This window comes from Ictidomys tridecemlineatus, chromosome 14 (assembly GCF_052094955.1).
Source record: "Ictidomys tridecemlineatus isolate mIctTri1 chromosome 14, mIctTri1.hap1, whole genome shotgun sequence".
Lineage (NCBI taxonomy): Eukaryota > Metazoa > Chordata > Mammalia > Rodentia > Sciuridae > Ictidomys > Ictidomys tridecemlineatus.
In genome coordinates this window covers 18,294,224-18,320,635 of record NC_135490.1, presented here as the reverse complement: position 1 = coordinate 18,320,635, position 26,412 = coordinate 18,294,224, and the positions used below count along the sequence as shown (strand labels likewise).

Genomic DNA, 26,412 nt, shown 5'->3' with positions numbered 1-26,412 from the left:
GACTGCTGGGGAAAAATCACTTTCCTTCTCAGGCACTATCCATCAAACCAATGGAACGGGTTGTAATAACTCAAAGATAGCACATGGTACTACAATCACCCCAGAGTGTTGTCTCCACACTAACTCACATACACACAAGACTCAGTGAGTAAAGAGAACCTTATGAAAAATTAAGAAAATTTTTATATGTCCTGATTCAGAACATAAAAGAGTAAGGGAAAGGTCAGATGAGCCATTTTCTACCCAGTGGTCTCAAACAATCTTAATGACTTTTTCTTCTCCTTCATAGCCTCAAGTCTTTTATTGCTGCACATTTCTTATTTCTACTTAATATTCACTGGGAATTTTAAAATTTTTGCAAGTTTTAACTGGTACATTTTATAGCTTTTCTATGACGCAGCAAAGCATTATTAGCCTCATTTAATTGCTGGGAAATAGACAGAAAGGTTAATGTCTTACTCAAGGCCATTCTTGTAGTCAATGTTAAGTTTAAGAGTTGAGCTCTGAATTCTAATATGATAATTAGCTAGAGTCCACTGGCCCATGAAGCTTTCCAGCACAGAACCATTCCAAGGGCTTATTATTATTTTCTGAGTTGTTCAATTTAACCTAAATATGCAGCTTTATACATTAATTTAAATAATTTTATCCTAGGAGGCCACTGAAAATACTTACAAAACTGCTCAGTAGATGTTTTTGTTCTCCTTGAAGATGAGTCTTGTACTGAACTTCGTTAACTCCTTTAGTATTTGGGCAACTTCTAAATAAGTGGCTGGGAGTGAAGAATGGTCATCCAATCAAGATGACTGAAGGGCAATGTGGAGCAGATCTGGAATATGGCTGTAACTAAACTTAAAACACAATCAAGTGTATGGTTACAGTTTCTATCAGAAGAAATTATTTTTAATATAAGGTTTAAAATGGTCTGCATTATTCAATCTCCAAAAGGAGATGCATAAAAATCCAAAATACTAAGGACTCTGCTCTCTAGCTGGGAATCATTACTGTTGAGCAATTATGGCTGGCAGAGTTTATCACATCCTCAAGTCAACTACTATACTGCAAAAAATTCAGAAGTGAATTATCTGAAGAGCAATTATTATGCAAGATGGTGAGATACTGGATTTCATGGTACACATCAATTAAAACAAGGTTCCATGATGGGACAATAGTTCAGAAGGGCCCTCTCTTATCCCTTTGAACTAAAATGCCCTCCCTGTGATTCTGTGCTCACCAAAATGATCCTCTGATTACAAATTCTATCACTTATGTACCTAGACTCTGGAATCTGAGTAGAACTTCTTATTCTTAATCTTTTTAAGTGTTTTTAATAACCTATTAAATTTATTTCTTGGACCACTGATCACCAACCACACCTAAAGAAAAAAAAAAATGCTTCTTCAGTGCCAGAAACATTGCTCCCCATTGATGCTTCTTTTTTCCCCAAACCCACCTTCTCTGAAGTCCTCTCACCCTCGTTACTGGGATTATCTTGCAATATCTCAGTCAGGTCCTATTCATTTACTGATCACTTTTTCAAACCTAAATCACTATTCTCTTCTCTACCACAATTTAACAATTTTTGATAACAAACATCCAACCAGAGAGACCATCTCAGTTTTTTAATTCCAACCATCTCTTCCTCTTCCTCAAATATCACTCATGCAGTTTTGTTCTAGACTTTGTTATACCAGAAAGAGTAAGAGGAAGAAAATGTGGATTATAGCTAATCACCCATCCAAGCTTACTTAGTCTTAGCCAATCTTCAACCAATGTGTAAATTCCTAAGAATCAATAGATTTTTTTTTTTTATTAAGCCATGGAGCTTGGCACAATTTGTTTCACAGCTTTTTTATGACAACAGCTAACTAATACATTCATCATCTCTGTAACACTATATATAAGTGGCTAAATATGGCTTAAGAACATCACATGGGGCTGGGGATGTGGCTCAGCGGTAGCGCACTTGCCTGGCATGCGTGCGGCCCGGGTTCGATCCTCAGCACCACATACCAACAAAGATGTTGTGTCCGCCGAGAACTAAAAAATAATAAAAATTCTCTCTCTCTCTTTCTTCTCTCTCACTCTCTCTTAAAAAAAAAAAAGAACATCACATAACCACTCTTGCTGATCTTTATGACTAACAAATCTCAGGTGAGCTCCCAATATGGCTTGATAATTCTCCTACACTTCACTCTTAGAAGAATCGACCTGCATCCCTTCCAAGACTATGATTAAATATCTTTAGTCTCCCTTTTCTTCATCTTCCTTTTGGCTGATGACTTGTCACAGTCTTTATGAAGAGATCAAACTGGGAGGTACCTAACCTTTCCACTAGTCAAGCCACTAACCTGCTTGCATCTGTAAGCAGTCTGTCTCTCCTCTGGTTAACCATGTGGCACATCTTCTAGCTCCTACCCAAGACAAAACCCTCTGTTTATTTTAGATCTCAACCTTCCTCACTTTTGTAAGGACTTCCCAATTACACCTTTTCTCTCATCGTCATTTGCTTTTCTAATGGGTCATTCTAGCTAATATATAAATGTGCTTTAACATATTGCCATATAAAAAAAAAATCCTTCCCCCAAACCCACTGACCCTTTCAACCAGCACACTGCTATCCACCGTCATCGCAGTGTTTTGAAGGGGTTCTCTGTGCTCTCTTAAGTCTACTTCTCCTCAGCACACTCCAATCCAGCTTTCATTTTCACCACCACATCTAAATAGGTTTTTTTTCAAGGTCATTGAAGATGAGTAAAACCCTATAATTCACCATCCCCACTCGAATATTTTTGAGTAAATAAGGACCAAGAGTTCTAGACTATCCTGGGAAACTTAGAAAGCTCTTGTCTCAAAATAAAAAATTAAAAGGGCTGCGTATATAGCTCAGTAGTAGAACACCCCTGGGTTCAATCCCTAGTACTGAGGGGAGGAGGGGGAATCCATGAGTAAATTTCATTGGCTCTACCTCCAAATATCTCCCAAATCTGTCCACTGTTCATCGTCTCGAACCCAAAACCTATACCCAACCCACACATTCTCTAACTTAGACAACTCCAACAGATATTTAAATGAACTCCCAACTTTTATTATTACCTCCTAAAGTCCTTCCTCCACACAGCAGTTGAACACAGAAGCAATCTGTCTAAAGCATAAACCCCTTATAAAGCCCGACAAACAGAACAAATCCAACCTCATTACCATAGTTTACAAATCCTACTTTTTCTGATCTGATTTTCAGTTTCATATTTTTCTACTCTCTCCATAATCTACTCTCCTTAAATAATAATGCTTCTTTTCCTTCTGACTCTTAAATATGCCAAACTCATTCTCAGGTCTTTTGTACTTCTGGGTGGAATGTTCTCTGCCTTGATTTTTGCCTCACTCCCTACTTCCTTTCATTCAGCTCTGCTCAAATGACTTCTCCCCAGAGAATAACCATGTAAATTTAATCTGTGGGCTTATTATTTGTCTTGCCCTGACTCTTCTCTTCCACTGGCTTTCAAGACAGTAATCTTCTTGTCAACCCTGCTTGACTCTGCATTTGTCAGTGGCTAAAACACTGTCTAGCATATAACAGATAACCCATAAATGTTTAATAAACTATTGATTAAAAACTGGAATTCATCAGAATCAATACTGGCAGTGGAAGAAAACATGCAAACTCAACAGCTTAGAAGCAGGGAAGGAAAAAGGCAAGTCATGTAAAAAAAAAGGCAGTAAAATGGTTATCAATTCTTACCTGATCTAGCTTAGTCTAGGTACAGATCTTACAAACCTTACAAATCTTACAAAACTTGAAGAAGTTTAGTCCAATTTGGTCCTAAAACAATCCTAACCAAGACTGTCAAGTTTACTTGGCACCTAATCAGTGTTTATGGTCTGGCATTAATCTTACTGTCCTAAACATGGTATGCTCCCCTAAGCACATTCATGAGCCCCAAAGCCCCAAATGACAAGTCCCAGATTCTAGGCTTGCTGTCCAATTGCCTATAGGAAGACTCTCCTAACTTTAGTTGACTCTATCATGATAATCATCTAGTCCCTACCAAGTCTCTTTGCAGATAAGCTAGAAAATAGGAGCTATAGGCTTGAATCAGTATGCACCCAGGACAGCTCTTCTGGATCAAAGACACAGTAAGCCATCTAACAGGTACCACCGCCACTAACACCATGACACTCCCACTGCCATGCCCCCAGAACTAAATTTGTCACTCACTCTTGAACATTTTAATTTGGACTGTATATTACCCTCAGTTTTAAAAATGGTTATTATTAAGTGCTTGTTCCCTTAGGTCAGTGTTCCTATTCTTAATCCCACTCATTTCTGGTTCAAATTCTAATCTCAACCAGGTTTTTGGTGAGGTCTATGTCTCACTCTTACATAAACCAGTTATCTCATAATTATTTATGTTCCACAAGTTCTTATGTAAGGAATAACAGTATTATCCTTTTATAGACAAGAAAAAATGGTCAAGGAGGTTAACCAATTTGGGCAAGGTTACAAGTCACTGAAATGCCACAGCTAAGATCCAAACTCAGTCAAGTATATATTTATAATGCTCTGTTCCCTATTCATTTTTTGTAGCACCAAGACTTGATACTTAGCAGATACTTTACCAACATTTGTTTAACTGATAGGTTATCTTAAATGTTTGGTTTTTAAAAATCTAATGGGAATTTCATTTCAGTGTTTACCTATGTAATACAGAAATACACACAGCAAAAGCACCCTTTGCCAACCTCCCCTTAATCCATGTCCCTAATTAACCAACTCTTCCCATGACCTCAGAAAAGCGTACCCTATAATATACTTGCACATATTTGCTCTGCCAGATGAGCTGTATTTTACCAACACACACACACACACACACACACACACATACACGCTGGATTTGCTACCACATCTATTTATGACAACTGTACTTGTTATTAAAATTACATAATTTAAATGAATATATGTAATGTGAATGGAAAAAGAGTTGTTTCTATGAAAACTAAGCTGATTGCTTTAGAGTAACTGCACAAAAATAATTTGTGTATCAAAGTAGGTGTAGGAGGAATGAAAAAGAAAGTATAGAATTCAAAGATGACAATGCATTGAGGTTTCTTTTCAAGTGTCTCAGTTTTTGCTATATTTTTTCAAAAACTGGAAAATTATAGTTCATGCAAGATTATGGTTTGGTTTGTGCAGGAAAGAACATGTATGTCTCTAATCACTTGATCGTGCTTAGTTTTAGAATAAAAGATTGATATACAGTTGTACATTTATATGTCTTAGGTTAAAAAAATATCTAGGATATGCACATATTCTTTTTCAATGATTTTCCACTTAATAGTCTTTTATTGATTAAGTCAGATTAATTAATTTTTTTTTATTATGCCAGTGGGCCTGGTATCAGGTAAGACCCTCTATGCAATATACCCCTTTTAGAAACACTACATGGATAAAACACTATACAACATCACTTCTAGCACTTCAAAAACAACCTGTTTTACACCAATAAAATGAGATACCCTATGCTGAATTTTCTTCTGTACTGAAATTGTTAAAAATTCAGTGCATGTGTTACCAATAATTATTTTAAATGTCTCTTGAAACACTCATCTGAATTCTGTTCCATTTCTAAAAAGATGAGATACTTCTGTCTCAAATAATTCTCACTTGTGCAACACAGAAGTTTCATGAACTGTTCAAAGCCATTCATTCAAAATTATCTGATATTTCTTAAATTCTTCTGAAATGAAAAAGTATTAATATTGACAGTACTTTTTGACAAACATTTATAATATTAACTTGAAAATCAGAGCACCTCTTATATTGGCACTGTTTATTAAAATCCTTATCTTTGTTTTTCTCACTTACATCAAGTGAAAAGCTCTTGCCTATTTTTAGCAAGCCAAAACAACGATGCAAAAGCTGAGATGTCAAAATGTATGTAACAAAACTACAAATTTAGCAATGAAGTAAATGCTTTAAAAAATTCAAGATCTAAAGATACTCCAAAAATGTTCAAATAACTTTTGAATAATGAACAAATTTTTTCCATTACAAAGGTATTTATACTTCCAATTCACAAAATCTCTTAAATTTGTAAGCAATATCAATTAGTTAACAACTTCATAGCTGCTATGATGTTGAAAAAATACTTAACCTTTCTAGGCCTATTTCTTCTATTTAAAATTGGGTTAATACCTAACTTACATGGCATAAAAAACATCAAATGAGATACACATGCACACACATAATGCCAAGTAAATAGTTGAAGATATATACATTTGAAAATTCTGTTTAATATATATTCATATATACACATACACACATTTATATTTTTTTATATCTAAAGGCAAGTTTTTGCTTCTGGTTTGTGTTTGTTCATTCATTCATGGTACTGGGATTGATGGACCATGGTACTGTCTGTTTTTATTTTTGTTTGTGGTACCCAGGGGTACAAACCACTGAACTGCATCCCCAGCCTTTTTTTTAGACAGGGTCTCACTAAGTTGACCAAGTTGGCTTGAACTTGTGATCCTCCTGCCTCAGTCTCCCAAAAAACTGGGATTACAGGTATACACCATCACTCCAGGCCAAAGTCAGGTATTCTAACAATGAGGAAGGAGCAACAAAGGTACACGAATTCTCTGAAAATATGCAAAGCTTGGTGTACACAGGCTTACATGCCATTTCCTTAGGAAAGGGTCAACAGTTTTTCATCAGATTTTCAAAAGGCATCCATGACATCAGAAGGCATCCATGACTTCCAAAAGTTCGAAAGCCTACTTTATGGTAGACTTTAGCTTTATTTTCTCTATTCCCTGGATATATAAAGTTTATAAAGTTTGCCTGAAAACTCTAGAGTTTGTTAAATTTGAATTTACTCAGCAGCAACAAGGAAGTTGAATTAAAAGCATAGTCACGGGGGCCGGGGTTGTAGCTTAGCTGTAAAGCACTAGTCTAGCACGTGCAAGGCACTGGGTTCAATCCTCAGTACCACATAAAAATAAATAAATAAATAAATGTCCAACTACAACTAATAAGATATATATTTTAAAAAAAAAAAGCATAGTCATGATAAAAATGTTTTTCTTCTCTCTTTAGAAAAACTAAATTACTATAAATTTGTTTAGCTCAAATTATCATCCAACTTTGCCATAAATAAAATCAAAACCCAAACTTTAAAAACCTAGCAAAAAAAAAAAAATCAGTGAAACACACACACAAAATCAGAGAAACCTGAAATAGCCTTATTGCTTACATAACACAGTAACACTTGTTCCTTCATTGGAGTTAATTTTTGAAATTACTCATTCCCTCATTCTGACTCAAAGTCAACAGCCTTCACTTCAAACAGCTATGATGTTGTTTCAAACTTGTATAATAAGGAGATCATATGATGCCATAGAAGGGAACAAAACCAGGAATCACAGAAAGAAAGGTTATGGTGCTGTGCTAACTCTAAGGCAGGTGGAACTCAGCATCCTATTGTGCTGTGAGTTCTCCAGAAAAACATGGAAATCTCAAAGACACCTGCTTCCTTATGTTCTGCACTTTATTATTAAAATAGAAACTTAAAAAAAAAAGGACGTCACCTAGCAAAAGATTTTATTCTAGATCTAATGAGAAAATATACCAACAACAATAAATATTTGAATTACAGAAAATTCTGACCCCACTTTTAGCACTCTAAAGAAATACACACTCAGAGCAGTTCCACTGTAAGGCAGAGTCATTTAAAACTTCAGCTTACCATTTTAATAACACCAGATAACTCACTCTACCATGCTGCTCCTTTACTTAAGAAGTGTATGGCACTTTACAATTACTTAACAAAGTATAGACAGATAAAACAGAGGCAAGAGCAGTTTGGTATATCTTAAGATGTAAAATTTCATTTTTTAGTTCATTGGAAAATACTTGTTATGGAACGGGCAGCTTATTTTAAGGAGTTTTATTTCTAAACTGCCTTTTCCGAAACAAGTGCTTTTCAAAGGACTATTAAAATAGGGCTTTACATACGGATATCCCTATGCTAAGAGACAATCCTCCCCCTCTAAAAAAATAAACTATACAAATGTTAAGAATTTTTAACAAGTCTGCCAAATGCAACTCTTAGAATATATTTCTATAAGAGCTAAGCAATGTAAACAAAAGGCAAATTAGCATGGCAAGAGGTTTTCTGAAAGGCTGTGACTAATATTTCAGAATAGAAATGTGATAGTTATTAAAAGAAACATGAGAGTTTTCTAATTCCTAATAGGCCATTGTGCCCATTGTGAGAACTACTACAAATAGCATTCAGGGCTGAACTCACAGTTTGGTCTCTTAGGCCTAAATCATCTTTAGCAATTTTCCCCCATGTGGCCCATTATGTGAATCAAAGAACTCAGTAATTCATTTGATGAAGGTAGATATGGGACACAATTAGAGCCATGCATGCACTAAAATCAATAAAGAAGAAGCAAAAAAGAAACCAAGAAAAATTCTTGTTGAAAACAATGCCCCAGAATCCAGCAAATAGTTTGACTACATGAAAAAGTCCAGAATGAGCTGTCATGTCAATACTATGATTTCAGGACACATCCCAACATGTTCTTTCATGCTAACCAACATTCATCTAGCATATGATTAATATACCTTTATATACCACCCCAATATTCATGGAGGTTCTTCAAATGCTTTACCTCATAAACAGGATTTCCAAGCAACAGCTATTGAGACGAGCTGGAGACATTATCCCTGCCCATATTTCACATTTAATAAACCACAGCATGTCTTAGCAAGTTCAAATACAAACTACAAATATTTTCTGGCATATTTCAATTAGCTAGAAGGGATAAAAGATTAAACCCTGAAGTCCTATTTGTGCAAGCAGAATTTACAAATTATTTAAGAATTTACTTCTAAGTTCTTTCTATTGTCTTCAAAACACAGTGTTCCAACTAAAAAGAATATAAATAAACACAAATATTTTGAAGGCAATTTGGTATCTAATTTAAGGAATTTAGCCTATGAAATTTTTGAATACAAATATCAAAACATCCATTCACTACAGCATTTTTATAAAGGTGAAAAATCACACATGCTACCACCATATGGGCTACCACCCAAAAGAATGATCCAAACCTACAGGTATTATAATATTAAAGACCAAAATACTTTGTTCAGTGAAAAAAGCAAGCCATAGACCAAGTACAAAAGAAACATAATTATCACGTAAAGAAAACTCTGTGTGTGCGCACACACATACACCTTTGAATGAATGCATAGGAAATGGTCTGAAAGGATTCATCCCTACAGATAACAGAAGTTACACTCTGGGGAAGAAGAGTAGATCAACATGTGTAGGTTAGGATAGGTCAAAAAATCCAAGGAGGAAATTTCACTTTTTATTCCACATCCATTTGTATTATTTGGAGGGGGGAATATATATAATATTTTTTAAGAAAGAAAGATACAGTGTCAGTTTTTAGCTAAGTTGCAGAATTACTTAAAGAGAATGGCAAAACAGAGAAAAAAGACCACTGGCGGTCAAAAACATCCTTTCTAGACTTTACCCTTCAAAGGAATAAAGAAAAATTCTGGGTAGTATCAATCAGTAGTGATAAATGAATATGACCGAATTTTCATGAAAGAACAAGCAATACTCCAAATACTAAAGGATTTGTAACTCAAATATTTAAGAATACAAAAGATACTGAAATCACAAACATTATTAAAAAGATGCAATCATTCCAAATGTCCCTCAGAATTACAATCTAAACAACAAATCCTGCTACTTTGGTACAAAATATATACTGTGTGGGTATGCTTTTTTGATTTAAAAAACTGCATGTATAAAGAACTAAAAGATGTAAAGTGTTCACTCTTACCTGTACATTTTCTTCTGTAACCTGAATTTCTGCAGTGTAAACATAATCAATTAGCATCCTCAGGGTCCAGCCGTCCACCTCTTTTATCCGAACTCTCTTTGCTCGGCTCTCACTCATCTCACCTAAAACACGAAGAAGTAAAGTGATGGTAAAGCCAGACACTGCTATGGAAATATCAGTGCCAAGACAGACGGATCCACCTTCTTGCCACACTCTGTATTAGGAAAGCAACATGACCAGCCAATTTTGCTACCCTGAAACACTCCCCTAACTCTCCCAAAAGCTTACCTGAGGCAAATCACAAAATGTACTTCTGCTACCCACTTGTACCTGAAAAATCGAGTCACAACAATGAACATGTCATGTATCCAGTTGCATGAACTACAACACCTGTTGCTGTATTACCAGTATCTGATGCTATCCATGCTTTTAAACAGTGCATTTTATGAATTTCTAGACATTACTAGAAGAAGAATGTCATTTCCTTTGGCTAATGGCAATAAGCACTTGCTGAAAAGGACCCACTTGGTTAGTTCATTCATGCAGCAAACAGATGCCTGACAGGAGCCTATGAGACCTATACCAGAAACAGAGACTCAACCCTCAGTGGGAGATCAGAAGCCTTATGCAGGAAACAAGGAAAAAACAAATTACATAAGATGCTGAGATTAGTCAATGGCAAAAGCTTGTTACAGAGATCTTCCAGCCCACATTCAATTCCTGTTTGTTGTTTGCAGTAACCTCACCCTGAGGTCATTTCCATACCAGTACTTAATACCATACTCAGGTACCCTTTTGCCACACTGCCAGACAAAAAGTGGCACAAGACTTCCTCCTAATACCCACTGTAAAGAAATAAGGAATTAGAACAAGAGGCATAACAGAGAATGGATGAGCTCTAAGCAAAGGGGGTTTGAGGAAAATAGGAGTAGGTTTGAGGGTCTAAAGTGTAGACCTAAGATATAAGAAGACACAAGCAATTGGATGTGGAGGAAAGAAAATCTCAAATTTTCAAATCATAAACTAAAAAGGCAATCCAAGTATAATTCTGAGTGCCATGAAACACTCTCAGCAAAAAGATCTGCTTCTAGAATTTACTAGGTTTTAAAGTTAAAGAAGCTGGGTGTGGTGGTGCATGCCTCTAATCCCAGCCACTCAGCAGGAGGATCACAAGTTCAAAGCCAGTCTCAGCAATTTAACGAGGTCCTAAGCAACTTAGTGAGACCCTGTCTCAAATAAAGAATAAAAAGGGCTGGGGATGTGGCTCAGTAGTTAAGCACCCCTGTATTCCATCACTGGTATGTACGTATGTATAAATAAATGAATAAATGAATGAATGAATAAAGTTAAAGGCATAAAAAATGATGCCACCATTGATTTCCTTGACCTCAATCTATTTTTCTCCCACTAAAAAATTATAGTGACCTCAAGATTTCTTGAAAATTCATTTCTTTTTCAGATGTGGTGTGCTGTCAGTGATCATAAACGATTATCAGAAAAATCTATGGGACTTCATGATTACACAAAATTCTTTGCAAACACAAACCCTGGGAGGAAAGAAATAATAATCGTGATGTACATTTAACGGCATGCTTCCCCAGAGATTATCTGACAAGATCTCAGAAAGAAGCTATTCCTCTTAAAGCCAAAATATCTTGAAAACTACCCTGCTACTTCCCAGGGGGAAAACATTCATCTGTACTACAGGGAAGGGGGCTGTTAATGAGAAGGAACACATGGCCTATACAACAGGGAAAAAAAGAAACTGCAAATTCTTTTTCTTTCTCTTTAAAGAAAGAAGAGAATGGAGGAATATGGAAAAATAATTCATCTGTTTATATGGCACCTTCCTGTATTCTATATTTTGTGGACAGATGGGGTTTGCATAATCTGAAGTTAGGACACTATGGTGAGTCCCACTTGACTGTATACAGTAGGCTGTGTCTAACTACCTCATCTACAGGGCTCCTATGAGGTGCAACGTCCTGCAGGGCCTGCAGCATCTGAGCATAAAGCCATGTACCTAGTTCTGAGGCATGACTTAGCTTAGACAAAACAAAAGCTGACTTTAATTTACATACATGACTGAAAACACAGCCCCCTGCCAAACAATTTTTAATATTATGGATTTGGGGGTATTGGAGATTGAACCCAGAGATGCTCTACAACTGAGCCACATCCTCAACCACTTTTATTTTTTTGAGACAAGTTCTCACTAAGTTGTTGAGGCTGCCCTCAAACTGGCCATCCTCCTGCCTCAGCTTTCCAAGTCACTGGAATTACAAGCATGCACCACCATGTGCAATTTAATATTATCAACTTTAAGGTATAGCTATACTATGTACTTTGTTAGTTTGCATATTTCCTTATGTGTCATTTTTTAAATTATTTCCTCTGAAAATTTATCTGCTTCTAACAAATTCAATCTCAATTATATAGTGCTTTTAAAACTTCTTAATCTTTATTATTTCATATTAATTTAAAAAATAGAAATAAAAGCAAAAAGCTTGCCACCAACTGCATTAATAAATTAAAAATTCTAACAATTATGAATCAAAGCACATACTAAAAAGAATTGTAAAAGCTACTTATAACTAATTCTCATTGTCATTGTTACATAGTATCTTAGTTACTGCCCTTTGCTGTTTATAGAGGAAATCTTTAAATAGTATGTTTTTGTGAGATTTATATTTGATAATGCATTTTTAAAAAGCTAATGATAGTGCACAGTTTTTCCTGTACCATTTGTAACTTCTCACAGTCTCTCAACACATTAGTCTTTTGTTTATCTGTTTTGGTCATATATCTCCAAACCCATAATTAGATAACTCTGAAGATATACTGAGATATCCACAGGGATACTTATGCTAGAAACCTGAGTAAGATTCATCTTTGACTCTCCTCTCTTCCTTACCTCCCAGTCCCATCAATCACCAAAGCCTGCAGAATTAGCCTCAGATGGATATGAAACCAGTTCCCCCACCTTCTCTCCATCCCTTCTACCACTGTGCCATTGGGGTCCTATCACCTCTTGCAACAGTACCACTCCCATTTCTTTTCCTGCTTCTTAGGCTAACTCCACAAATCTGACCACAACTCAAAATCCTTCAACTTTTCACAATTCAAGCACACCAACCCCTTCCATATCCAGCCTGATTCATTATCTAACCCTGTCTCTCCCCATTTAGACTTAATACACGAATAAAGAACTGCTTGTAGTTTTCTACACATACCAAGCAATTTCTCACCTTTGTTGAGCTTTTTCCTGTGGCTCTCCTGCCATGTCCCCTCCCCCAGGTTAATCCCTACACACTCTTTAAGATTTAGGTAGAACCTCTTCAGGTAGCTTTATCTGGGGGTACCCCATGGATAGGTTAGGGCTTTATCCTAGATACAGTTGGGTTTCTCATGCAAATCCACTCTCTCAAAATCAACTCTTTACCTACTTTTCCACACCTGGGTTTTTGAGCTTGCTATGACAGTGCTTGACATACAGTAACCAAATAAATATTAGTTGAATGAATGAGTAAATAGTTGAATGCAAAGTAAAATAAGTGCCAATTTAAAATGTAGCATCTTTCTAGGAATACAGCTCACTGGTAGAGCATTTACCCAGCATGTGTAAAACCCAAGATTTGGTCACCAGTACCACCAAAACAAAAGAAGAAAGCAGCAGAGTTACTTAACATAATTAGTAACACATGTTAGTATTAATCTTGAACATGGGTACTCCAGCTATAAAGGATTTAAGTGAACAAATATTTATTGAAAATCCACTCTACATTTCAAACTGAACTAAGCACTTCCACAAGCAAATACTGTGTCATCTATACATAAAAAATGAAGTACTCTGAATTGTAAAAGCTTAAAGACAGATGCTATATATAATATATAAATATATATAATAAGAGATATGCACAAAATATATACAAGTAAATAAATAAAAACATATATAATAAAAAGATAACATATTGTATTAATGTGTAATATATACAATATATATGATATATATCTTCAGGACACTGAAACCCTGAACTGGTAACTTCATTTATCAATTCTGATAGGATAAATGGAAAGTGAATGAATAGGTTTAGGAGGACAAACCCTAAGATCTAATTCACTAAAAATAAATAAATTAATTAATTAATTCCGATTCCAATTTTTATTTTTGTTTACCAGTAAAAAGTACTGGGGGAAAAAACACAATATAGAAGCTTTGACTATTCTGAATCCCTAAGAAATTAGAGACAAATTGATAACTATATTTAATAAATAAATTTTCTTCCATTGTTTTCCACTTGTCATTTAACCATTATTGCCCTTTTGTTCTTTGTGGTCTTGGGTTACAAAGAAGCTACTGGCACACAGGTAATTTCAGTTGCCAAGGTGGCCCCAAAGCCCCAGAACTCTCTATGGTGGTCATGCTACACAAACTCTACAAATGATCTAAGGCCAACATGGTAACCACATTCCCCAGTCAATTCTGTTTAGTTTGGAGAGTTTCTGGAAAGGTTTCCTAGCTCTTCAAAAGAGAGGGGGAAAAAATACTCCTTCTGCTTCAAAATGTTGGTATTTCACTTTTGTAAGCACATTACTACATTCAGAAGGAGAATCAACCTTAGGATAGTATCTCTGTTGAGGAAAGCAGGGTAGAGAGAAGGAAACAGGTTCCTAAGGAAATTATCAAGCGGCAGATCAAGTCAGGCCTGGTGCCCAGCAACTTTCTTACTAAACCCTTTTGAGTGGTATTTTCTATTGCAGCCTGAAGCATTCTCAACTATGCTCTTTATGTACAATGTCCTATTTAATTTTTTTCACAGCCATCATCGCTATCAGAAGTTATCTTTTCTATACAAGTTTACTGACTTTCTAACCTTTCCTCCTCTCCCTGGGTAGAACAGTGAGAACAGGGATTTGTCTGCTTTGTTAATCTCTATGATCCCCAAAGCCTAGGAAAATGTCTAGCACATGGAAGAGGCTCAATAAATACTTCTTGATGAACAAAAGCAGAAATGTTAGACAAACATGACTACACATACAACTTTTAAAAACTGCATTTCTTAATCATTCAAATAATCATGTCTTTTCCGATTCTAATTTATCTTACTGAATCATGTTCATTGTGACAATAGTAATCAAAAAACACAAATAAAAATGATAGAAATAAAACTTTTGCTATTTCCCACCAGATTTCCGAAATTTTAGCCCTGTGGCACTAAATAAACAGCCTTTTAAATACCACCTTTATGTCAAACGGGTAATCTAAAAACACAAGAACCCAATTTCATGCGTTCTTTCTCAAGTAAAGGTTAAACCCGGCCTTGCTCTAAATAGGCTCACACTTCACAAAGTAAAACTGTGACTACATCATGGAATTATTTTTCACCTCCCTTCTCTACTCAAATACTTGGAACTACAATGAGTAACAGAATTCTATTTTAGGTATTTAATTTGAATGAAAATTTCACCTATGGTTTATGGTAAATTAAAAATAAGGGCCAAGAAAGAACAACTGCACACTCCTCATTTCCAAATAGGCTTGTCACCGGAAAACAACCTTGCCATGAATAAAAGAATATAAATAGACACGGTGTTTAACAGGATGGAAACATCCAAAGGTCTGCTTCTTGAACTTACTATATTTTTTACAATAAAGTTTAACAAGGTTGAAACCATGAACAACAGATAAAGAAATAATGGGCTGGACACAGCAGTGTACACCTGCAATCCCAGCAATTTGGGAGACTGAGACAGGAGGATTGAAAATTCAAGGCCAGCCTCAGCAACTTAACAAGGCCCTGAGCAACTCTGTGAGACCCAGTCTCAAAATAAAAAATGAAAAGGGGCTGGGGCCAGGTGCAATGTAGCACACCTGTAATCCCAGCTCAGGTGGCTGAGACAGGAGGATTGCAAGTTCAAAGCCAGACTCAGCAAAAAAAAAAAAAAAAAAAAAAGCATGATTCTAAGCAACTCATGAGAACCTGTCTCTAAGTAAAATACAAAATTGGGCTGGGGATGTGGCTCAGTGGTCAAGTGCCCCTGGGTTCAATCCCCTGTACCACAAAAAAAAAAAAGAATGGGTTCACATTCTGGCAAAAATCTGTATCATTTTTAACTAATCTCTATAAACTATTTACTATACAGTGGATTCAAAAACAGAAGAAAAATGTATAAAAACTGTCAAAAAAGTTAAGAGCACCTATGGCTTAAGAGCTCAACATCATTAGTCATTAGGAAAATGCAAATTAAAACTACAATAAGATGCCACTTCACACCCACAAGAATGGCTATAAAACATAAAAAAATATATTTAAAAAGACAGACAATAACACATGTTGGCAAGAAGGTAAAGAAATGGGAAACTATGCATTATTGATAACAATATAAAATGGGAGAGCTACTTTGGAAAACAGCTTAGCAGGTTTTGTTTTGTTTTGTTTTGATACCAGGGATTGAACCTGGGGCACTTTACTACTGAGACACATCCTCAGATCTTTTTTTTATTTTTTATTTTGAGATGGGGTCTCACTAAGTTACTTAACAACTTGCTAAGTTGCTGAGGCTGGTTTTGAACTTGAGATCTTCCTGCCTCAGCCTCCCCAGTCTCTGAGATTACAGGTATGTACCACCACACCCAGCAGCTTATCAGTTTTTTAAAACGCTAAATATAAATTGACCATGTAACTCAGAAACTCTACTTCTATATATGTACTCCCAAGAAATATGAAAATCTATGTCCACATAAGGAATTGCATATGAATGGTCACAACAGCATTATTCCTAATAGCCAAAGACTGAAATAACATAATGTCCATGAACTGATAAATGAACAGTCAAAATGTGATATATTCATAAAGTGAAATACTATTTAGCAATTAGAAAGGAATAAACTTTCCTTTTAAACATATGGATGAACCTCAAAAATGCTATGTGAATACTGAGCAAGAAAAGGAATGCAGGAGGCATCACAATACCTGGTCTCAAATTATACTACAGAGCTACTGTAGCAAAAACAGCATGATCCTGGCATCAAAACAGACGTGAAGTTCAACATAATAAAATAGAAGACAGAGAGACAAACCCAATTTATACTGCCATCTGATACTTGACAAAGGTGCCAAAAATATATGCCAGAAAAAATATAGGCTTTTTAATAAATGATGCTGGGGAAACTGGATGTCCTTACTTAGAAAAATGAAATCAGACCTTTATCTTTCACTCTGCAAAAAAGTCAAATCAAAATGGATCAAAGACTTAGATATTAGACCAGAAACCTTCCAACTGCTAGAAGAAAACAGAGGGTCAATGCCCCATTGTATAGATGCAGGCACAAACTTCTACAACAAGACCCCTAATGCTCAAAAAATAAAACCAAGAATCAATAAGTGTGATGCCATCAAATTAAAAAGCTTTTGCCCAACAAAGCAAACAAGATGGTAAAGAGACAGCCTCCAGAAAGGGAGAGAATCTTTGCCAGCTACTCCTCTGACAGGGGAATTATTATCCAGAATATATAAAGAACTCAAAAAATTCAATGCCAAAAAAGCAATAGCCCAATTAATAAATGGGTAAAATAACTAAACAGAAATTTCTCAAAAGAAGAAACACTAATGGCCAAGAAATACATGAAAAACTGTTTAGCATCTCTAGCAATCAGGGAAATGCAAATCAAAACTACACCAAAATTGTATCTCATTTCAGTCAGAATAGCAATTGTCAAGAACACAAACAATAATAAATGCTAAGGAGGATGTGGAGGAAATGGTACATTTTTACATTGTTAGTGTGACTGCAAATTAGTACAACCACTCTGGAAAGCAGTGTGGAGATTCCTCAAAAAACTAGTAATGAATCACCCCACAACCAAACTATTCCACTCTTTGATGTTTACCCAAAAGATCTAATATCAGCAATACCTTAGAGATACAGCAGCAGAATTTACAAGAGACAAATGATGAATCAACCCGGATGCCCATCAATAGATGAATGGATCAGGGAAATGTGGCATACATACACAATGAAGTTTTAATCAGCCATAAAGAAGAATAAAATAATGACATTTGCCAGTAAATGGATGAAAATGGAGAAAATCATGCTATGTGAAATAAGCAAAATAAAAGGTCCAATGTTTCTATCATATGCAGAAGCTAGAGCAAAATGAGGGAAAGAGGCAGTGGGGGAGAGATGGGATATCAAAGATAAAGGGAAGATTAGTGGAACACAGATGTAGGAGAAGGAGAGGGAGGGAGGGAGGGAGGAAAAGGGGAGGATCAATGGAATGAATTTAACAAAGTCGTGTTATCTGCTCATATAAAGATAACAAAGGGAATTTCATTTTTATGTGTATGTAGAAGGAGGAAGTTTAATAGAGTAGAGGAGGAAGAATAGGGGAGGGAGGAAGAAAAGCAAAGGGGGGAATGGGCTTGAAATAAAGTTACTTGCATGTATGATTTTGTCAAAATGAAGCCATTACTATGTATAACTATGATGCACTAATTTTAAAAAAAGAAGAAGAAAAATGCTATGTGGGGAAAGTGTTATAAAAATGATTATTGAATTGTACACTCAAAATGGGTTAATTTTTATAGTAGTTTTTTTGTTGTTTCTTTCTTTTGGTGCTGGGGATCGAACCTAGGTCCTTGTGTTGTAGAGTGAGGAAAGCACTCTACCAACTGAGCTATATCCCCAGCCCAATTTTTATAAATATATAAACTACACCTCAATAAAGTTGGGGAAAAAAACATAATTGAGACATTCAATTCACTTACAACAAGCCAGAAGCAATAGCAGTTTAATCACAAGGAAAGCCTCATAAAGATGGCACTTTACTAGGAAATTCCTAAATTAGGCCAACATGTTCTAGATTGGAGCCTCTTCTTACAAACTCTAGAAAAGTGTCCAGGAGTAATAAATAAGATATAAACCAAGAGACTGAAGTGAACCACGGGACATAATACTCTGCCTTGCTCAGTTCATTAGTAGTGAGATCAGCCTCAGCTGAAGGAGCCCTCTCAAATTACTTCCTCCACTTGGCTCACAGCCCTCTGCTGTCTTTCATCCATTTCTGATTATTTAATTCTGTTCAGGAACAGCAAAACTGCATAAGACTGAAAAGTGAGGGGGACTCCAGCCTCCTCTCTATTTCCAAGACACACGGAAAGTTTTCCCTAAGTCCATTCTTTCCACATGGCCCTTCGTACAGTTTGGATCTGGAATGTCTCCCCAAAAACCTCATGTGCAAGACCCTGCCATAATGTTCTGAGGTGAAAAGACTGAATTATGAGGAATATTACCTCACTGGTGTTAATCCATTTGCTGGATTAATAATTTGAATAGATAACTGCCTGGTAACAGTAGGCAGGTAGTACAGGGCTCAAGGAAGCAGGAAACTGGAAGGGTGGCCTGAGGAACTATACCTGTCCCTGGCCCCTTTCACCCACCTCTCTACCTCCTAGTTGCCATGAGCTAAGCAGCCTTCCTCCATCATTCCCTTCCTCCAGAACGTTCTGCCTCACCTCAGATCCAGAGCAATGAAGTCCTCCAACCAAGAACTGAGAGCTCTGAAACCGTGAGCCAAAAATAAACTTTTCCTCCTTTAAAATTGTTCTTGTTAGGTGCTTTGGTCACAGAGACAAAAAGCTGTCAAACAGTGTACTGCACTGACCTTCTGTGTACGTGAAACATCAGAACCCTTCTCTCAATGCTGCCCATCACAGTCCGTACCACCTGTGCCACTGGTGTGGGAACATAGTCTATACACACTATTACCTATTTTAGATGTGCACATCTCATTTCCCCATCTATTACTGGGGCAGGAAACACATTCATATTGATGTTGTATTCCTTGAAGTATTCTGTAATATGTTAGGCACAAGAAATATGTAATAGTCTTGAAAGTATAAATAGCTTTCTGTTTTTGCCTTTTGTCATCATTTTATTTAAATTTGTATTTTCTGTTTGGTGTACCAATACAAAAATAATTATAAATTCACTGATGGAAGAAATAACTTCATTGCTTTATACATCAGTACAGTTATCTTCCCAATCAAAGGTTTTACTTTTTATGGTTTCAGTTAACCTCAGTCAACCATAGCCTAGAAATACTAAATGAAGAATTTCAGAAATGGGATTCATGAGTTTTAAATTGTGCACCATTCTGAATAGCATGCTGAAATCCAGGGCTACCTGCTCTGTCCCACCTGGGACATGAACCATCTTTTTATCCATCACATCCATGCATATATGCTACCCATCAATTAGTCACTAGTAATTGTCTGGATTACCAAATTAATTGTCATGGTATCTCAGTGCTTATTTCAAGTAACCCTTATTGTACCTAATAATGGACCCAAAGCTTGAAGGCAGAGAAGCTGAAAATTTCATTATAGTCTGTTGATGTAATTGTTCTACATTAATATAATTGTTCTGTTAATAATATTACTGTTGTTATTTTCTCACTGTGCCTAATTTATAAATTAAACTTTCTGGTATATATGTAAGTACAGGAAAAAAAAAACAAAGAACAAATAGGGATTGGAACTGTCCACAACTTATGGCATCCACTAGGGGTCTTAGATGATATTCCACATCAATAAGGAAGAACTATATAATTAAATTTCTTTTTTAAAAAATGAATTTATGAGCCAGGCATGTTAGCACATGCCTGTAATCCCAGTAACTCAGGACAGTGACATAGGAGGATCACAAATTTGAGACCATGGTCAGCAATTTAGCAGGATCTGTGGCAACTTAGTGAGACCCAGTCTCAAAATGAAAAATAAAAGACTGGGGATATAGCTAATTCATTGCAAAGCACCCCTGAGTTAAATCCTCAGTACCAAGAAGAAGGAAAAAAAAAAAAGGAAAGAAAGAAAAAGAAGTTATAGCTTTAAGTATGACAGGCATAAGTCACTTATTTTCCCAAAGTATTAATGCTGTATATTTTTACAGATGCCAAAGTAAAATGTAACCTTATAGATAAATCACCCTGTTTTCTTGTATTTCCAAACAAGACATTAAACATTTTAATAAATGAAGCAAATGTGAAAATCATTTAAAAAATATAAAACAGTAAAAATTGCTTTTTGCCCAAGTGCAAAAAGCTGTCATAAGTACTAGGAAAGCAAAGTGAACAAATATGCACAAATATTAAGCTGGGAATAGACCTGTGAGTATATGTATATACATGTTTACTGATCACAACAATAAAAAACAAAAATGGGCAGGAATTTAGAATGAAGCAAGTGCATTTTTTTCCAATCAAATTCAATTTTTTTTCATAAAGTAAAATGCTAATAACAAAACAGGAAGAAAAGCTCAAGACTGTATACATTTAAAAAATCCAAAATTAAATATGTCATACCTGTAAACATGGCGTGAAAATAAGGACTACAAGCGGCCAGCACCACTCTGTGAGCAGAGATTTCCATGTCTTCTGCCACAATTGTGACATCACACAGCAAATTTTGACTGTTCACAAAGCAGAGAGAAAAAAATTTAAATGCCTCTAATAATAAATGTATTAAACATCCTATGAAAAACTGTTAGAATAAAACTCACTTTTCGAAGTTGAGACTAACTTAACCATTCTTTAGAACAGAATCCCTAAACCTGAGGAATACAAAAAAATAGTTGTGATAAAGGCCCAAAAAACCTTGGGCCCTTACTCAGAATGTTGCTTTTGTTTAACCCAGAAATCTTCCAGAGTTGATTACCAATTTCTAAACTAAAAGAAATTCTGGCAGCAAACCACCAATGAACTGTATAAAAGGAGAGGTAGTTTAAACAGCAGACTACCAGCTGAAGCAGGAGATGGCAGCCTGACATTAAGGCTAATTGTTGTTGATGGTCACTGGTCTACATGATGGAATTTCTGAGTTCATTGTACTATTGTCTGATTATTTTATTTGAAATTATCCATAATTAAAATGTTCTCCAAAACACATTCAAGATTTATTCAAATACTATGTAAACAAATGAGCAAAAAAAAATTTTAATAAAAAAAGGTCAAAAACTAAATTGAATCAACATCCCCCACCGCCTCCAAAAAATAAAAAAAGATATTGGAAACGACCCTGGGTCATCAAACAAAGGTAAAATTACATTCTGTTACATATGCTGCTTAAAAGGCACTTGGGCATTTTAAGCTTAACTTACCAATGCAAAATGTCTCATCCTCAAACCAAAATACACTACCACACCACATACAAAATTAAAAAGTATTTTGTTACCTCAAAACAAACCATTATTCAACCACCAAATTATACCTACAATTTTAAAACATCTACTTTAATTCCCTTAAAAACTTGTGGGAGCACTTTATACATGCTATATTGTGGTGCTAGATAAGACTTCGCCAAGAAACTAAGAATGTCACAGAATATTTTTTGGAAAAAATACCGCTGACATTTATTCTAGAACAAGAAGGTCTCAAAGCCTAAATCCTGCCTTGCTGATAGTCATGTCATGAATGAAACAGGAGTGGTGAATGTAAACATCTTTTCCATACCCCAAATATCCAAGCACTGAACTGCTCTATTTATAGAGAGAATACACATCTCACACTGGGTCCCCCCTCTTTAATAATCCTGCCTATTTCCAGAAGTTTCCTTCGGTAACTCCCTAGTACCTTACAAGCAACATTTTCACATGAGGTTACACATGTCCTTCAATTTTCCACCTGACCATACTGCTCACAAACTTGTTCCCATATGTCAAAAGTCACCTATGGACTATGTGTGGACTAAATTGGCATGGAAGCCCATTGAATAGGAAAATCTGGTATTTGGGAACTTCCAGCAGCAATCCTGCTGGTAAGATTGTCCAGACACATGTGAGTCCTATTTAGCTCTGCCAGGTCCTACACAGCACAGGAGATGGGGTGACCTACTGTAGCCACACAGCCTTTCAGAGATGGGTGGAGCCTGCCAAAATGCCAATCAACCTGTTGACTGAAAAAGACATCATGAAGCAAGATTCCACCCTGAAACCTTATCCCTGCCTTTGATGTACCCCCTTAAATAAAGAACCAGAGCTATTTTTTAGTTTTTCAGCTCCAGTTCCTGTGTGGGCTGGACCTATTAGGTGCTCCATGCTTCTTAAAACTATAATTCTGACTTTGTCTTATTTCCTCACTAATTTTATTTCAGACTTTATTTTCTCAGGTGGCTTACTCCTGACCAAGAAAAATTACCCTGGCAAGGTGCTGGCCGCGCGCCCTACCCATGGGGCTCACAGTGAAACTTTCTTGAAAGCAAACTAACATCTATTCTCCCTCTAGCCCAGCAAAAACTGGGAGACAAACAAGTTCCACAGCAGCAGTGATGACTGCCTTCCAGGGCCTCATCATCTCTAAGCGGCTTTGCCATTTAGATTGAAGTATGGCTCATGGGTGGTGCTGATTTAATGGCTCATGATGCTGCATGAGACATCAAGCAGGTCTCATATCAAAGTCAAAAAAGGAGGTACAATGTCATTAACTTGAAATTCCTCTAGATCAAACTGAGAACTAACAAAGTCTACCCATCAGCTCAGAGAACAAAAACCACTCTACATTCTATAAATTCCATGGGTTCACAAACAATGAGAATGAGACCGTCAGCAGCATTTTTAGGAGTGGACTATGCAAAATCTTCAACTACTTATATGTTTTCAGTTGTTTCCACCACAGTGTTATATGGTAGGCATTATTTTTATTTTGACCCCCAAAATATGTAGCTGGGGAAACCAAGGTTAAAGAAGAATAACCTAAGGCTAAGAATGGTAAAGCACTTGCCTAACACTATTAAGGTCCTGGGCTCAATCCACAACACCACAAAACAAAACAAAAGGTGAATAACCTGCCTAAAATGTCCCTGGAAGTATCAATATTAGCATTCAAATCCAGAGTACCCATTCCAGAGTCTCTTCATACTACATAAAACCAGCTGAAGTTGGGTTTTAAGATTTATTAAAGCTTGAGTAAAACAGGGAATAGAAATTATAAATTTAAAATATCACAATTTGGTTTTTGACATGCTATATATTAGAAACTATTTTTTAAATTCTATATGTAGCTGATAAAAGGGTCATTTCTAATGGACTTTTAGTGCTACCTCTACGGAATATTTAGAAAAATCAAATATTTATATATTCATTCAACAAAGCACCTCCAAACCATCCCTGCCCTTTAGGCAATCAGCAAAAAGGACTGACATTACTAAATGACATTACTAAAGTAGAATACAATAAAGATGCTATGAGAAAAGGGGAGCAACTAAATCAGACTAGGGGTCAGAAAAGCTTCCAGTAGCTACTATTTAAGTTGAGTTCTAAAAACAAAGTGTTAGCTGGATCAAGGAGCAAGAGATTCCAAACACAAGAGAACAGTTAAGTGCGGTTAAGGCCAGAATCTGCAAAGCACAGCAGGGGAACTGCAGACCAAGAAGAGTGAGGAGAGAGAAGGCAGCAGGGAAGGAAGCTGGGCAGAGTTACACAGTCTCTCTAGAATGGGACCAGCCAGGGTTTTCTGGTGATCAGGGGTCTAGACACAATTCAAAAATGAATCAAGTGCATTTTTATGTGCACATTCCTTTTGTTGATAATCCCTTCTACTGCTCTCCTTTCAGGATGAAACTTAAGTAGAATTACAGTTGAATATCTCAAAAATCACACAATTAATTACTCAGCTTCAATTACCATTACTCATTGATCTAATCTTTCTAGAAAACACCTGCTGACTGTAACATAATTAGCCTGACCTTACTGGCTTATTATATGATATTAGCTAACTAATAAAGTAAATCATCACCAAAATTATATCCAGTCACACCCTGGGTTAGGTCCCAAGGAGTCTAAGGGCCACATTACAAGTCAAGGACATACTTAGTTTTAGTGTTTAGTGTTTCATCCTTTTATCTCCAGCAATAACATATTTTATCCCCCCTAAAAAGATTTCTTTTTTTGTTTCATACTTTTTCCCCCACTCTTATTGGTGCATTACAGTTGTACATAATGATCGGATTTGTTGTTACATATTCATATGTGCATATATTATGACAATATAATTTGGCCAATGATACTCCCCAGCGCTTCCCCCTTCCCTCCCCACCTCCCACTCCAGCACTTCCCCCTTCCCTCCCCACCTCCCACTCCTCGGCACCTTTCTGCTATGGATCTCACTTTGATTTTCATAAGCTCCAACTTTTTTTTCTTTTCTCCTGTCTAGCTTCCACATATACGAGAAAATATATAACCCCTGACCAGAGTTTAACTTATTTTGCTCAAATAACATAATTTCATTTTTCTTTGGCTCAGTAAAACTTCATTGTGTATATATTCCACATTTTCTTTTTTTTATTAGTTGCTCAAGACAATACAATGATCTTGACATATCATACATTTGATTCAAATAGGGTATGAATTCTCATTTTTCCACATGTACAAATTGCAGGATCACATTGGTTATACATCCATCCATTCTTCCGATGAATGCCTAGGCTGGTTCCATAGTTTGGCCATTGTGAATTATGTTGTTATACACATGAGTATGCATGTATCATTGTAGTATAATGACTTTGATTCTTCAAGATAAGTACTGAATAGTATAGTTAGGTCATATGATGGTTCCACACCTAGTCTTTTGAGGACCTTCCATACTAATTTCCATAATGGTTATACTAATTTACAATCCCACCAACAGTATAAAAGTGTTCCTTTTTTTCCACATCCTCTCCAGCATTTTTATTTGTATTCTTGATGACTGACATTCTGACTATATGAGATGAAATCTCAGTATAGTTTTGATATAAATTTCCCAATTGCTAATGATGTTGAACATTTTTCATATATTTCATATTTCTTCTTTAAACGGAGGTATCTGTTTAATTCATTTGCTCATTTATTAATTGGGTTGTTTGAGTTTTTGATGTAAAGTTTTCTGTGTTCTTTATATATTCTAGATATTAATCCTCTGTGAGAGGAGCAGCTAGCAAAGATTTGCTCCCATTCTGTGGGTTCTCTCTTCACACTCCTAATTGTTTCTTTCGGGCAATAATGTATTTTAAAACAGTACTCAAAGATGACAGACATCTGACCAATCTTATCAGTGTGTGCCACTGAGTGTAGTACAATGAGTACAAACCAATGTGTCCACAAGTCTGGCCCTTACCTTTTTCAAATGTGCATTCTTATAAGAAGTTGAATGACTTTTAGGTGAGGAATAGAGGACTACAAATGTTAAAATCTGGCAATAAAATAAAAGATTTGTTTTAGCAGCCCATACCCTGAATCTACCAAGATTTATTTCCAAGCTTCTGTTCCTATTATTTGGAATCTAATCAGAAATTGACTGTAGAAATAAAAATACTTTCAAAATAAAGAAGTAAACTAAATTGTTATTTAGCAAAATTTGCATTTCTTCATTTGTTCCTATCCAGACAGTGCTTCCTAGGTGCCACGCACTGAGTAAGCTTACCGTAACAAACAAGAAAATGTCTGTGATAGCAAAGAGTTCACAACTAAGTGGGGAAACATACAAGGAACAAGTAATTATAAAATGAACTC

At 36.0% G+C, this 26,412-nt stretch overlaps 1 protein-coding gene across 4 annotated transcripts in view; it reads right to left on the bottom strand.

The window, feature by feature from the left end:
• The window catches only part of Klhl2 (kelch like family member 2), a 94,652-nt gene that overhangs the window by 48,718 nt on the left and 19,522 nt on the right, over window positions 1-26,412 (bottom strand). For all 4 annotated transcript variants that reach the window (XR_013430252.1, XR_013430253.1, XM_078030957.1 and 1 more), the window contains exons 3-4: window positions 21,233-21,339; window positions 9,871-9,992 (exon numbers count right to left, since the gene is read on the bottom strand). Coding sequence is in view for 2 of the 4 variants with exons in the window: in XM_078030957.1 (XP_077887083.1) it covers window positions 9,871-9,992; window positions 21,233-21,339 (229 nt within the window). In the remaining 2 variants the exon portion in view is untranslated. The remainder of the gene's footprint in view (window positions 1-9,870; window positions 9,993-21,232; window positions 21,340-26,412) is intronic.